General features: G+C 47.1%; 1 protein-coding gene across 2 annotated transcripts in view; it reads right to left on the reverse strand.

Moving 5' to 3' along the window:
• The window catches only part of VAV2 (vav guanine nucleotide exchange factor 2), a 120306-nt gene that overhangs the window by 14150 nt on the left and 93286 nt on the right, over window positions 1–12870 (reverse strand). For both annotated transcript variants that reach the window (XM_065648268.1, XM_065648265.1), the window contains exons 6-12: window positions 11005–11103; window positions 9490–9558; window positions 8773–8873; window positions 5784–5883; window positions 4497–4592; window positions 3973–4041; window positions 1320–1406 (exon numbers count right to left, since the gene is read on the reverse strand). In XM_065648268.1, coding sequence (XP_065504340.1) covers window positions 1320–1406; window positions 3973–4041; window positions 4497–4592; window positions 5784–5883; window positions 8773–8873; window positions 9490–9558; window positions 11005–11103 — 621 coding nt within the window. The remainder of the gene's footprint in view (window positions 1–1319; window positions 1407–3972; window positions 4042–4496; window positions 4593–5783; window positions 5884–8772; window positions 8874–9489; window positions 9559–11004; window positions 11104–12870) is intronic.

Raw genomic sequence — 12870 nt, forward strand, 5'->3', positions numbered from 1 at the left:
GCCCTTGCAAACATTGCTCAGTGCAGCACGGCTGCCAAGCCACAGGAATCAGTCCCCTTGCATGGTTCTTACAGGAAAAAAAAAAATACTGTGCAGCATCATTGCTGATCAGGAAAATAAACGTTTCACACAGCTGTGTGTATAGTCCGGATTTATTTCCTTGCCGTGCCATGTGGGCTCTGTATACATAACACCAATCACTCCGCAACGTCCCGCCCGGTGCAAGGAAAGGAAACACGGAGCAGAATGTGCGTGGGATTGATCTGCAGACAGGAGCGACTGCTCTGCTAACACCCCACCTCCCGCATGTCAAAATTGCTCTCTGGCTGCTGCTAGGAGGAGAACTGCCTGCCTCATGCCCCCATTTACATTCTTGTTTTTATGGAGCACGATGTCTGGTTGTTCACACAGATCAGGATTATCACGACTGCTTCAATCAAAACCCGTGAGCCGCAACGGCCCGTATCCCACCAGAGAATTTTTGCAGGTTTCCTCTTAAAAATTAAGGAGCTTGTCTCCATCTGTTAAATAACCACCAATTAGAAGTTCATTGTTTTCAAATGAAGTCAAGGCTTAAAGGCTCCAAACCCAGCATCCCCCAGCACCTCCCTCCATCAGCCCTTTTGAAGCATCTCAGTGTCAGCCCCCAAATTGCATTACCCTGGCGGAAAGCGTGACGGCAGAGCAGCTGCGCCCGCAGCTGAGCGGCCCTCCCACCCCCGGCAAAGCTGGGAAAAACCTCGTTCACTTGAAGCTCTGCCACCCAATATTAAATGAACGGGCTCGTTCAGGGCTAAAGTGAGTGACGGGTTGTACGGGCTGAGTTGATGCACATTAATGACCAAGTGTTGCTATCTCTGGAGTTTGGAGGATGAGATTCCCCTTAAAATATCTGCTTGAGATTTTGGGGATTAGGTGCATATTACATGTGCCCTTCTCCTCCAAATGGGCATCGGTACATTTTGAGTTAATCTCTGTCCTCTTATCAGCAAAAGAAAACCCAATTTCAAATAGCAGACAGTTGATCTGGGGAATTATTGCCCCCCTCCCACACAAGTAGCATGAGAAAAAATTAGAGAAACACTTTCAGTGTAACAGCACCAGGAGAAGTCACCCTCCATCCACAGCCAAATCAGTTTTGTAATGTAGCAACCACATCTAGAGCATCAGCAAAAACACCGTCAATGGTGAGGGAGTGTCTGAACACACAGGGACCTTTCTTGGGTAGCACATCAGATTCGGCAGTAATCGCACAGAAAAAGCAAACATGTTAATAATAATCAAATTAAAGTTGGGAGCAAGAGGATTTTCCAACTTACCAGATTTTCTATAGAGCTCTGAAATTCACTTATTTTCTTTAAAGTCTCTTTGTCCCTCTTTACTTCATTTATGTACATGGCCAAGTCCTTAAAAGAAAAGTGAATATTGATTTTTATTTTCCAAATGAAGCCTTACCAAAGCAGCAAACACTCGGTCCCAGTTCCCCAAAGCCAAACTCTCTGCCCTGAGGAGTCAGACCAGGACTCACGCAGCAGCCTGGGCACCGTGAGCGCAGGGGTTTGTGTTTGCATTGCTGAACCCGGCAGGCTCTGCAATTTTTATCGTTTCCCAGAAGAGGGCAATGCATGAATCCAGTGCAGCGCAGCAAACCCGACCCTTGGCTTTTACCTGGCGAGAGCTCAGGCGAGCAGCCAGGCATCCCCTGCCCCAGCAGCATCCTTCCCCCAGCTTTCATCACCGTAATTCCCTTCATCCTCATGATGCAAAAGCTGCGAGCCAGTCTCTGCTGTCAAATCATCCACATCTGTGAAATAACTGTTCTGGACACCCGGCTGCACGTTGGCTGTGAACAGCACTTGACCTGGCTCTGCCCCAGTTGCTTTCAGCTTGTCTCCCTGGGGTGCTCAGGGTCACGAGCGCTGGGATGCTCCTGCTCCATCCTTCCCGAGAGCATCCCCATCTCCAGCACCCCTGGGTCTCCAGCATCTCCCACACACAAAGGCTGGCTTGTAAAATAAGGAGATACTCCATGGAGCTTGTTCTGCCCTGAAAAATTCCTTGCTTACCCAAATTTTGACCCATCAAAGAACCTTATCCCTTCCACTAAAACAACTTCTTACACCCTTCAGAGTGTATTTTCTGCGCCTGTTTGCTTCTTATCTGTTCCCTGCCTCCTTGTCCTCAACAATAGCTCTTGTCAACTTGGATTAAATCTGACCACGGGATTTTTTAAGACATCCCCTCTAGGTCAGACCTTCCTCAGCTTCCCAACATAAGAAGGGTTAATCGCAGATGGTAATCACAAATCTACGTGACAATACTTATAACATCACAAAATACCCCATTGGGACAGCGGCAGGGATGGTTATGGAGAATGACAAAACCAGACGCCTTATGAAGTGGCACCTTCCTTCAATGCCTGAGCTTTTCCTCCCTCCTGCTGAAGAAACCGTCTCCTATACAAAGGCGAAACACAAACCCAGGATGGACCGTGACTCGAAAGAGCAGCAGCAACATGCAACCTGGGGCCGTGGGATTTAACTGGGAACTTGCTTTGCCCCTCACCATAACTCAGGAGTTTGGTTCTGCACACTCAGCAGGAGGACTGGTACCTGCACCAAATACCCCCATGTGCAATTCTTTGGTGCAAATCCTGCCCCTGCTTTGTGCACACAACTACCCATGCAAAACAAAGGGGAGGTGAATTGCTTTGGGAAATGTAGCTCTGGCTGTAGAAATTCATCCCCCAGACGGCAGCGACGTCTGTCGCCCCCCAGCACGGCAGACAGAAAGGCTGGACTCGCGATGGAAAACATTACTTGTAAGTTAAGCCTTGGTTTACAGATCAATTAAAACCAAACCGCACGGCTTCCTCTGCCCCTGCCCGCCGTGGTCTGAACTGCACCTGCGCTCTGCTGGTGATGGAACAGAGAAACCTCGCTGATGGCTATTGGCATCTTCTTGCAAAAAACATTGAGTCTGCAGTCGAGCTGGAGCCTATATACATTTATTTATTAGCAGTGGTATTGGTGAGTGCCATATTATGAGGCCACAAGCAGGGTTTAATGACTGTCCCCATGTTTATTGTTCGTTGGAGGCCATGGCCACGTGTTGTGCAGCAGCGGGCTGCAAACGCAACGTCCTTCAAACAACCTTAATTTTAAAGCGACCTACATATCAGCTCTGGATGCCTGGGCTTGCAGGGATAATGGCTGAAAAGGTCACGCAACTTATGTAATTGCTGGGAAATGCAGCGTCGTTACAAAAGCTGCAGCTCAGAGGTAGAAAACAAAGTGACCGGAGAACACAGGACTGAACATGGGATGAATCCTCCAATGCTCTCCAGAGAGAAAACCTGGAGTTAATGATCCCACAGTGTGAGCGTGTGAGGATGTATCCAAGTCAGGAAGCATCTGGGTGGTTTTATTTTTTGTTGCTGAGACCTTGGGGGTTTCAGCTGAAAGCTCAAAAAAAACTTTAAACGAAGCAAAATTTTGACACCAGAAGTCTTCACTTGTGGAAAGAGCATTTTCTCCTTAATAAATTAAAGATAATTGGATAAAAGGATTCCCAACCAGCGCCTGGCTAACACAGCACACAGGCACTGCTCCCATTTCTGCAACACTCCCCGACTTGCTGATACGGCTGGAGCTCCTCCAGATCCCTCCTAGCAAAACCAAGAGCCAAAGCTGGCACAGCCTCTTCACACACAATCGTAGTTAGTAGAAAAGTCATAACTTGTCAACAAATACCAGCTTCCTCAGCTGCTTAAGGAGGAAGATAACAGCGATGCCTACAGATTGGCTGCAAAGCAATCGCATCGCATGGCAATCAATACACACTTGTTTATCCTAAAGGAGGAGACGCTGCCTTCCCTCGGGCTCTTGGGTGGTTTTTCTATTGAAGTTTTTGTTCTACAGAAGCCGGGGAGTCCCGCACGCTGCTGCACCCCGAGCCCAGCGCAGCCCGTACCTGCATCGCCTCCAGAGCCTCCTTCAGCTGCTGCTTCTCTGGTCGGTCTGATGAATGGCTGAGCAGCTCCTGAAATTAAAAAACAATAAGAATAAAGAGCTTGGGTGTGCTAGGAAAGCTGCCCACACTCTGCCTGCACCAGGCACCGATGCCGGGACGGGCAACCGCGGTTGCAGCCGTAGGAAGGGGAACACGTCAAGTGGCTGGTGCTCGAGTGGTCTGCTACATGGAGTTGACGGGAGGAATTTCACACATAATCAGATTATATGCAAGCTTATTTTATATTCATTAACTGCCTCTCATGGCTAACAAGTGCAAAATTACCCTAGGTCACTGTACTAAAGAGACAGCACAAATATTATGTCGTGTTAAGTAGCTCTAGTAATTATTTCATTTGAAGGAGAAAAAAAAACCCCACAACCCTCAGCCTGCATTTGGCAATGATTCACTCTCTACTGTAACAGCCGAAAGATGCTGCAGCGCGGATGGCAGCTGGAGAGAAGTGCAAATGCTGAAACACTTACTTTTAACAGGAGATGATACTTCAAAACTCTTTGCATTGGAACCACCAGCAGGTCTTGCAATTTAAATTTCCCATCCTGAACCTTTAGCGTGCACTCCTGTTAAAGGAATCAACACATCAGGGGTGAAGCAGCTGGGCGAAAACAACTGTTCTCCCCCAGAAAAAGCTTCCAGTGTCCTGTGACTGTTACGTTTTGCTTCTGTAAACTCAGTTCTGATGAAAAACGGCTCGTGGTCCCTGCGCACACCCAGTCAGTGCCAGGGCAGGGGTTATCGAGGAATAAAACACAGGGGCTGGACCCTAAAATACAGACATTCTCATGCAACTGAGCTCTCCAGCTTAATGAGATCCTGCTCATTAGGGGAGAGCCCACGAACACTCTCAGACCTCGGGAAATGTCAAATGAAACGCATCAGCTTAACTCACCTCCTGGATGGTTTGAACTAATGCGTTTTATTTGCGAGGGGCCGGGAGCGAGCACGCAGACAGCTGCTGGGGCTTTGCTGATAAGCATGAAGTCATTAAGATGAGCTAATGCGATCGCAGGAACTTTTGCGACTGTTACCTTCGCCCGGACCCACTTCAAATCACGATGGCTTGATGCCAAATCCAGGGAACAGGCTTTAAAAAAATTATTAAATGCAGTTTTATCCCTGAATTGGGTTGCTACTTTTGCATGGAAAATCAAAGAGCGTTTGCAAAAAAACAAGGTAACGTGTAGCGACAGCCCAGCAAATTCAGATTAGCATCAAGACCACAGCAGGAATTAAAGCTGGGTAAAAACATCAGCTCAAACAATGCATCCCTTCTGGGGCTCCTTTGATTTACTTAATATCTGGATCAGCCTCTATTTAACGCTAAGCCTTTACACTGGGGAAGGAGGATGGGGGAGCAATCAGGTATTCACCTGGGGACCTGGGTTCGCCTCTGCCGGTCCCTGATGCTACGTGTGACCTCGGAAAGTCACACAGCTCCTGGCTTAGGATGCTCGGTGCCTTCCTTGACTCTGAGAGGAATTTCTCCACAGCCAGTCCCATTCAGATAAAGTCACGCAGCTCATTTTAACTTGGATAAACCCGGGGGAGGAAGGTCAGAGACGAAGGGGCAAAGCAGGGGATGAGGACAAGATAACCCCCAGCTTTGCTCCCTCTCTGGGCAGCCCAGACTCATCCCCACAACCCACGCTCAACCAAACATTCCCAACACACCTTCTGCTCCACCGAGTCCTTCCAAAACCCATAACGAGGCCGGCAGGCAGCCCCCAGCCCCAGTGCCCCCACCCGCTCACCTCCACCTTCTGCCTGACGTCCTCCCGGTTGGCGAGGAGGTGGTTGAGTGTGTTCTGGGCGTACTCCATGTGGCTGCAGTACTTGCCGTAAATCAGCAGCCTGTAGAGGGGGAAATCACAAATTTAATCGGAAACACTTGCTGGCAGTTATAACCTGTTACATATAAAAGATATATATACTTATATACAGTGAAAGGACAAGGCAAACAGCTATTCCCCCATATAACTGCTTAGTAAAGTATTAACACTCTTTTACAGTGTGGCTTTTTAACATTTAAATCTTTTGAAGTTTCCAGAGCTCACGACGAGCAGAAGGGGCCAAGTGGCCAGAGCAGCCAGTTTTGGGAGGTACGATGGCTCATCACTCCACTCCTGATCTATTGATCCACCGCTTCCCAAGAGCAAAAGCAGAGCAAGGATGCGCTTCAAGACCAAATGACAATAAAAATCCATTTCCTGGGAGCGTTTCCCAACGCAGCTCGCTCAAGCCCATGTATTCATCTCCCAAAGTCTTTGTTTTCTGAGTCACAGCTGCTCATAGCCCAAAAAAATCATTGCCACCACTGGATCTGAGGTGTGCCCCTCTCTCTAAGGGTTTCTTGGATATTTCACGAAGTAAGGAAGAAGGTGAGAAACTCTTGATTCTTGAAACATGCCCAGAATGGATGGGGATGATGATAATTTGCACTTTATCAGAGAATGAGAGGCTTCAAATCTCCTTCAAACCTAAGAATACATTTTAGAAAACTCGTGGCTCCTTGCAGGATGGGCCATGGGAACCTAGAGATCAAGAGACTGGGTCATTTCAGAAAAGAAAGTTGTCACAGCCTTTGGAAACCCAGTGAAGCTCTGTATGGACACCCTATGCTATAAATTTAAACACCTGACAAAACCAGAGCAGTTTTGCTGCAGATTTCCCCTTTTTCCTCCACTTTGCTCATTAATCCTTCATGACAGGTTGGGGATTTTCCCCCCTTCCTCGCCGTTAACTGTGTTGCTGCTGATAAGACACATATTCCATCACACGCTGCAACTCATCCATTATTTCGGGGCCTCATCTCTCGACGGAGATGATGTGGGAGCACCTGACCCGGTGTCACTCCGTAAACGTGGGACTTCCAGACCCCGGCGGGGAATTGAATAGAGAGATTTATGGGAGCTGCAGTCCCCGGCAAAGCAGCAGCAAATACAGATTATTCTTCTGCCTTTTCCTCTTGACAGCTTTGGAACATGCACAATAATATCTACCTTGCCAGCACTTGGAGAGTTTCAAAGAGGCTTCAGGAGCATAAATTCAAACTCTGGCTTTCAGAGAAGGAGATTTACAAACTATTTCCTTACGCACGCACACACACACACAAAAAAAATCCGCACAGCAAAGGAGCAATACATCATTTTGCTGGGACGTCTCCGAGGATGCGTTGGGAAGCGAGAGTTATTTGTCACGGACACATTTGATGGAAGAAGGTCTTATATACAGGGACCAAGCAGAGACTCTGGAGCTCCACATTCCCTTTTTGGTGGGACAACACTGTCTCTCACTTTCTCCCCCTGCACCCCTATTTCCTTGCTGCAAAACGTGGTATCATCTTTAGCAACACAGGACAGGATTCTGCCTATTTAATCAGGTTGCTCCAAGCTCTTCATCTCCAAGAGACCAGTTTCAGGGTCTTTTCCAAGCCAGAATTCCCCACAAGCAGCAGAACGCGGCTACACAGCCACCTCACGGTCGGTGCTCTGAACAGAGGCAAACATTTATTTAAAGGCTGTCGGCCCCAAAAACGAGCCTCGTGCTCCTGCACAGCCACACGGATCAAACTGGGGAGCAATGTCACCTCCGTGACTCGTGCCCGTGTCCCAGCCCTGCGTGCACAGCTCTGTCCCAAGCAGAGGTGGCAGCGGCTCGGCTCGGGATCGCTGCCCGGGGACAGGACCGATGTGCACGGAGCCCAGCCAGGAATCAGGAGATCAAAATCACCTGCATGAGTTTTATGAGTGTTTTTAAATTATTTGCATTCTTCTGTCGAAACTTTAAAAAAAAAAATAATCCAGGAAACATTCCCTTTCTAAAAAAGAGGTGCTGTGAATGATGGAATATCTGACCTTACGGTGTATTATTAATGCAGATGGTATTTCTGGAGTTATTGACTTCTGAATGGCATTTCTGTGTCTAGACACTGGTTTAATCACAGTGAAATAACACCCTGGCATGATTCCACAATGAATCAGGCCTCTGATTAGTGTTAAGGATATTAAAGGCTTTTATTAACCTTATCTTTGTGTTCTGGGGTACTCCTGCTTGCAGCTGCCAAAACACAGGATCTATGATGTTTGCAAAAGCAACTTTTACATTTATTCATCATGCAATAGGTGTGGGACAAGCACAGTGCCAAAGATGCGCTTTTTTAGAGCGAGCAATCGCTTTGATCTAACCAGAGCAAAGTCTCCCCTGCAAAGGAGTCATCTCACCACATCACAAGTCCTCAAAGCCCCGCTTGCAGGAAAAGAATACTTTAAACCCCTGAAGGCAAGCGAGGTTTTAGTCCATCCTGGCTCGCCATAATCACAGCGTTCCCATCTTTATCCCCTCCGATACATCCCTGTAAACACACTGTACGTTCAGTCTGCAAAACGGTTGGTCCTGTATGGAAAGCTGTCAGCCCAGCAAAACTCAGGTGCAGACATCAGTTGGACTTGATGATCTTAAAGGTCTTTTCCAACCAAAACGATTCCACAGACTTGCAAGAACAAGCACTGATTTAGCCAGGTGATGTCCCAGCCTCTGCCCCTAGAACGGTTGCAGCTGGATTCGGATGCTTGTGTGTCAGCACCCAGTGATGTTCCAGCTGCCTGAGAACATCTGGCTGCAGAGGATACAGAATCAGTTTGCTGCACCGGGCATTTCTGTTCTAAGCTCTGAGATGGGCCCTGCAAATATTAACCTGTATCTGTTAAAACTGGAGCTGCCTGCAGACCGGGTTTCCTTTACCTCTCTTTGAATTCCAGAAACACTTTTGCCAGGCTGCTTCCTCCAGACATCATAGAGACATCAATGGCTCTCAGGAAATTGAAGTGCACTTTAATTAGGTCCTAAAATGAAGGAACAATCAATACTTTAAACACATCCAAAGCAAGTGGGCAAACACAGCCTAAAGAAATTCACATTCACTACTTAATCAGGCAGTCATTTTCCTTTTTTTTTTCTCTTATTAGTTGTTTTTAAAATAAGTCATTCCAGTGAGATGCAGCCCTAAATGGCCAGGAGTGCAAGGGTGTGATTCTGCCAGGTTATAGAGTGATAAATGTCCCAAGATTTTCACGTGTATTAAAGTCCCTTTTGCAGGTCTGGAGGAGATGGGCAGCCTCCGATCCAGACTCTGCACAAGTCAGCGTAGAAATAAATCCCTTCACCACTGTGTGCCCAAACCAGCTCTAAGTACAGCTAAAATATACAGCCCGAGCCCTGGAACATCCTCCGTGTAAAATTGTTTTCCTACTTAGAGTTCATATAATCCCCAAGTCTAAAATTGAGTGCTAAAGAATATCTCCTAAACCCGTTCGAGCTCCGCAGCACAGGAAGGACTGAACCTCTCCAGGTGAATGCACAAATCTAACGTGAAATCTGAAAAGCCGTCTCTCGAGCAGGAAGAGGGCTGAGTTGCCGTGAAAAGAACAAAGATTTAAGCCACAGTGTCTACGCCGTTACCTCCAAATTGATAAAAATAGCTTCCATGTCTTGGGGAGTCAGTACCAGCCTCAGTGGGTTCATGTAGTTCTGCAAGAGGTAAATGGAACAGGGATTGAAATACCGGAGAGGAATAAATAAATTTCTCTCTGTGCGAGGGAGATATTTCGCCCCGCTTCACCACTTGCATTTACCTGCGCAGGGAGAAGTCAGCTTTTAATGAATTTAAGCACTTGTAAAGGCAGACGAACGACAGCGCGTTTGTCAAGACCAGGGACCCCCGTGGGAGCATCGTCCCCTGGTCCCCCCAGCACTTCCAGCCCCGGGAAGGTGCCAGACCCCCCCGCGGGTGGGCACAGCCCCCGCTCCTGCCACATCTACCGGAGGGGGATTTAAATGCTCAGAGCTCTCCACCTCGCCGCAGTCCTCGCCTGGGGTTGGGAAGAGCTCGGAAGCGTTTTGGTTTTTTTCAGCTCTTCGATCATCTCACTAGAATTTTGCCCTTGAAAACGCACCGATGATGTGATTACATTGGAAATGCCTTTCTGAACAAATACATATTAATAGAAATGTCTACATGACTTGTAACTAAAAAAAACCAACCACAATGCAATGCACCAAAACAGGACCCTCTACCCATAACACACCGTCAGAACTTACTAAGCCTTTGCAAGCCTTTTTAATGGATATCAAGGCAATAATTTAACTCTTCCTTTAGACTGAACTAGAAGAGCTGTGGCTGTTTCCAAGGAACAAGGGTTATTTGCATAAGGGACATGTGCATTAGGACATTTCCATGGAAAATAGGAAATGTTATCCCATCGTGCCGGTTTTGCTCACAGCTTCTTTGCAGGAACCTTCAGCAGAGGCAAATAATTGCAAAAGGGGAGGAAACAGAAGCGTTAGGGTGATTAGAAATGGCAGCTGGATAGTCACTATCCTTCTTCATTCCTGCTGCTTCCCTCGGAGCACAAACCACCTCCAGACTCCGCTGTCTTGCTGAGGTGTTCGGTTTTATTTTTATTCAAAATAAAGGCACGCCGCTCATTTATCAAAACCAATTAAAACCCCTGAATTCGAGCAGCAAAACGTTACTTTTAATCCAATTAATTTCAATGACAAGTCAGCACAGCTTCAGCACTTTTGAAAAATGCTCAGAATAAAGAAATTATTCCATAGCAATCACAGTGATAAGATATCTGCAAATACAGCTCTTATCGGTGAGACCGGCCTGGCTGAGCTAGAAGCTGTTACCCCGGGGTAGGGGGACACAGCAAGATGATTTTCAGCCTATTTCCGACAAGCAGCGATCAAAAAAAATATGCTGTTCGGCTCTTACAGTTACAGGCTGCACATGTGTGCTTGTCAGTATGGGTTTTCTGAATCCCCCTTCTCTCCAATTTTACATGTGAATGCATCGATCCTGCCTCATCACATCTGCCAGCTATCGGAGCAAGAATTAATACAGTGGGATTAATGCGAGCTCAAGCGATGGTGTGGAAGGCGATGGGATAGAAAAGATGGGTCAGTTCTTACCTTTTCTATATCTTCAAGTGTTTTGTAGTATTTGGCCTCAGTTTCTTGGATTTCTAGCAAACAGCAATTTCTTTTGTCATCTTCTGTCATACCCATTTTCTAGAAAAAGGAAAAATAACGCGCAGTCAGATACTCTTAAGAGTGGTTCAGCAACCTGCTCATGTGGAGCAGAGCTCCAATTCAGCCAATTCAGAACAAGGGTGAGTTTGGAAAGTTGGGGGAGCACTGTTACTGGTTTCTGTTAAAGGAAACTATTTTTATCCAAAAAAATTAGGAAGGAACCCTGGCTGTACTATTCAATACATTTCAACATGGCAAACATTACATTTTTTGCATTTTTTTTATAGCTACATCACCAGCTAAGGAATAAATAAGAGTGTTCCCCATTATTTTTGCTTAAGATGAAACTCACAACTGAGCCCAAGTGCATCATAAATAATATATTAGACTTATACAAATCCCCTGCCAGGGTTGCCAGTTCTCATGATTTTAGGTCAAATCTGATAATACAAGTGTTTCTTAAAGCCCCAACTCCTGGAGTCACTTCTCTTGCTTTTGCAGCTGTAAAGCGGAGCTGGAAACACGTGTTGGGAGGTGCCGCATTTGCAGTCTCTGAACTTGGGAGGTGATTCAGTGATGGGGTTTTAATGATCATGCACAGGAACAGACACCCCCTGTACAGCCCCTAATAACTCACGGCACAAACCTATCAGCTGGATGGAAAACAATATTTTAATCAATGTATCTTACCTGCATATACCTAATCTGAAGCATGCAGAAATACAAGAAACCAATTAGCATCACATACTTGCTATTGCAACAAATCTTTAAAAAAAAAATCCAATATTTAGACAGATATGTGGGTGCTTGTAATAAAAATAGACTCTTTTGCTCAAGGAAGGGGAAGAAAGGGAGTCGGAGCCATTGACTCCATCGCTACCCAAGGTGTCCAAGGAAACCTAAAACCTTGTGCAGGTGGACAGTGAAAAACTGACAATTGTAGTGACCCTAATCTTGCACTACCCGGTTGCTGGACACCTATACTGTGGGAGCTTTCCCTCATTTTTGCCATTTATGCAAGAAATTCCTACCAAAACCTTCCCAAGGGGTGGTTCTTGGGCCAAATGGCTTCTGCAACTGATGGCAACACGGTAAAAACACCGGTGGCCAACAAGCTCTGCTGACTTTGGTATTGCCACTGGAGTCCGTAAACAGCTCCAAGCACTTTGGCAAGATCAGTGGGAATGTTTTGTGTCTGATTCCATGATCCAAACGGGGTTTTGGCACACAAGGAGCTCCTCAGGCTGCAGACCAGGCATGATCAGCAAACTTGTCCATTGATCCTGCTTTGTTATGGGGAGGTATGTTCCCTTGTCAGCACCGTTTGCAGCTAGGAGAGAGTCATTAGAGTCTGCACAAAGCCCGGGGGTGGCAGATATCAGAAGGTGGGAGAAAATTTGGAAGGTCATGCTCTGATGGAAAGGTTCCCTATAGCTCTGCAGCAGCAAAAGCCAGGGCAGTGGTCTCCTCGGTGCTGGGGACACAGGTAGTGAGGGTGGCCGTGAGCACCTTTGGGGAGATGTAAGGGCCACCAGCACCTTCCCAGCTCATCCACGGAGTGTGATATTCGCACCAGAGCCCTTAGAGTTAATGCGAGTCCCTCCGTGAGGCTGCGCACGCTGCACACCCGGGTTTCCCCACCATCGAAAGGCTTTTAAGAGATGATGAGCAGGGTTGCCTGACTGTCCCTAAAGCCGCACGGGTCCCCAGAAAGCTCCGCTGTAAACGTCTGCCTGCTCGGAGACAGCCTGGCAGGAGTGGCAACAGGCACAGACAAGCGCTGGACCCTCCACGCACGGATCCGTC

Source organism: Caloenas nicobarica, chromosome 19 (genome assembly GCF_036013445.1).
Source record: "Caloenas nicobarica isolate bCalNic1 chromosome 19, bCalNic1.hap1, whole genome shotgun sequence".
NCBI classification, from domain to species: Eukaryota; Metazoa; Chordata; class Aves; order Columbiformes; family Columbidae; genus Caloenas; species Caloenas nicobarica.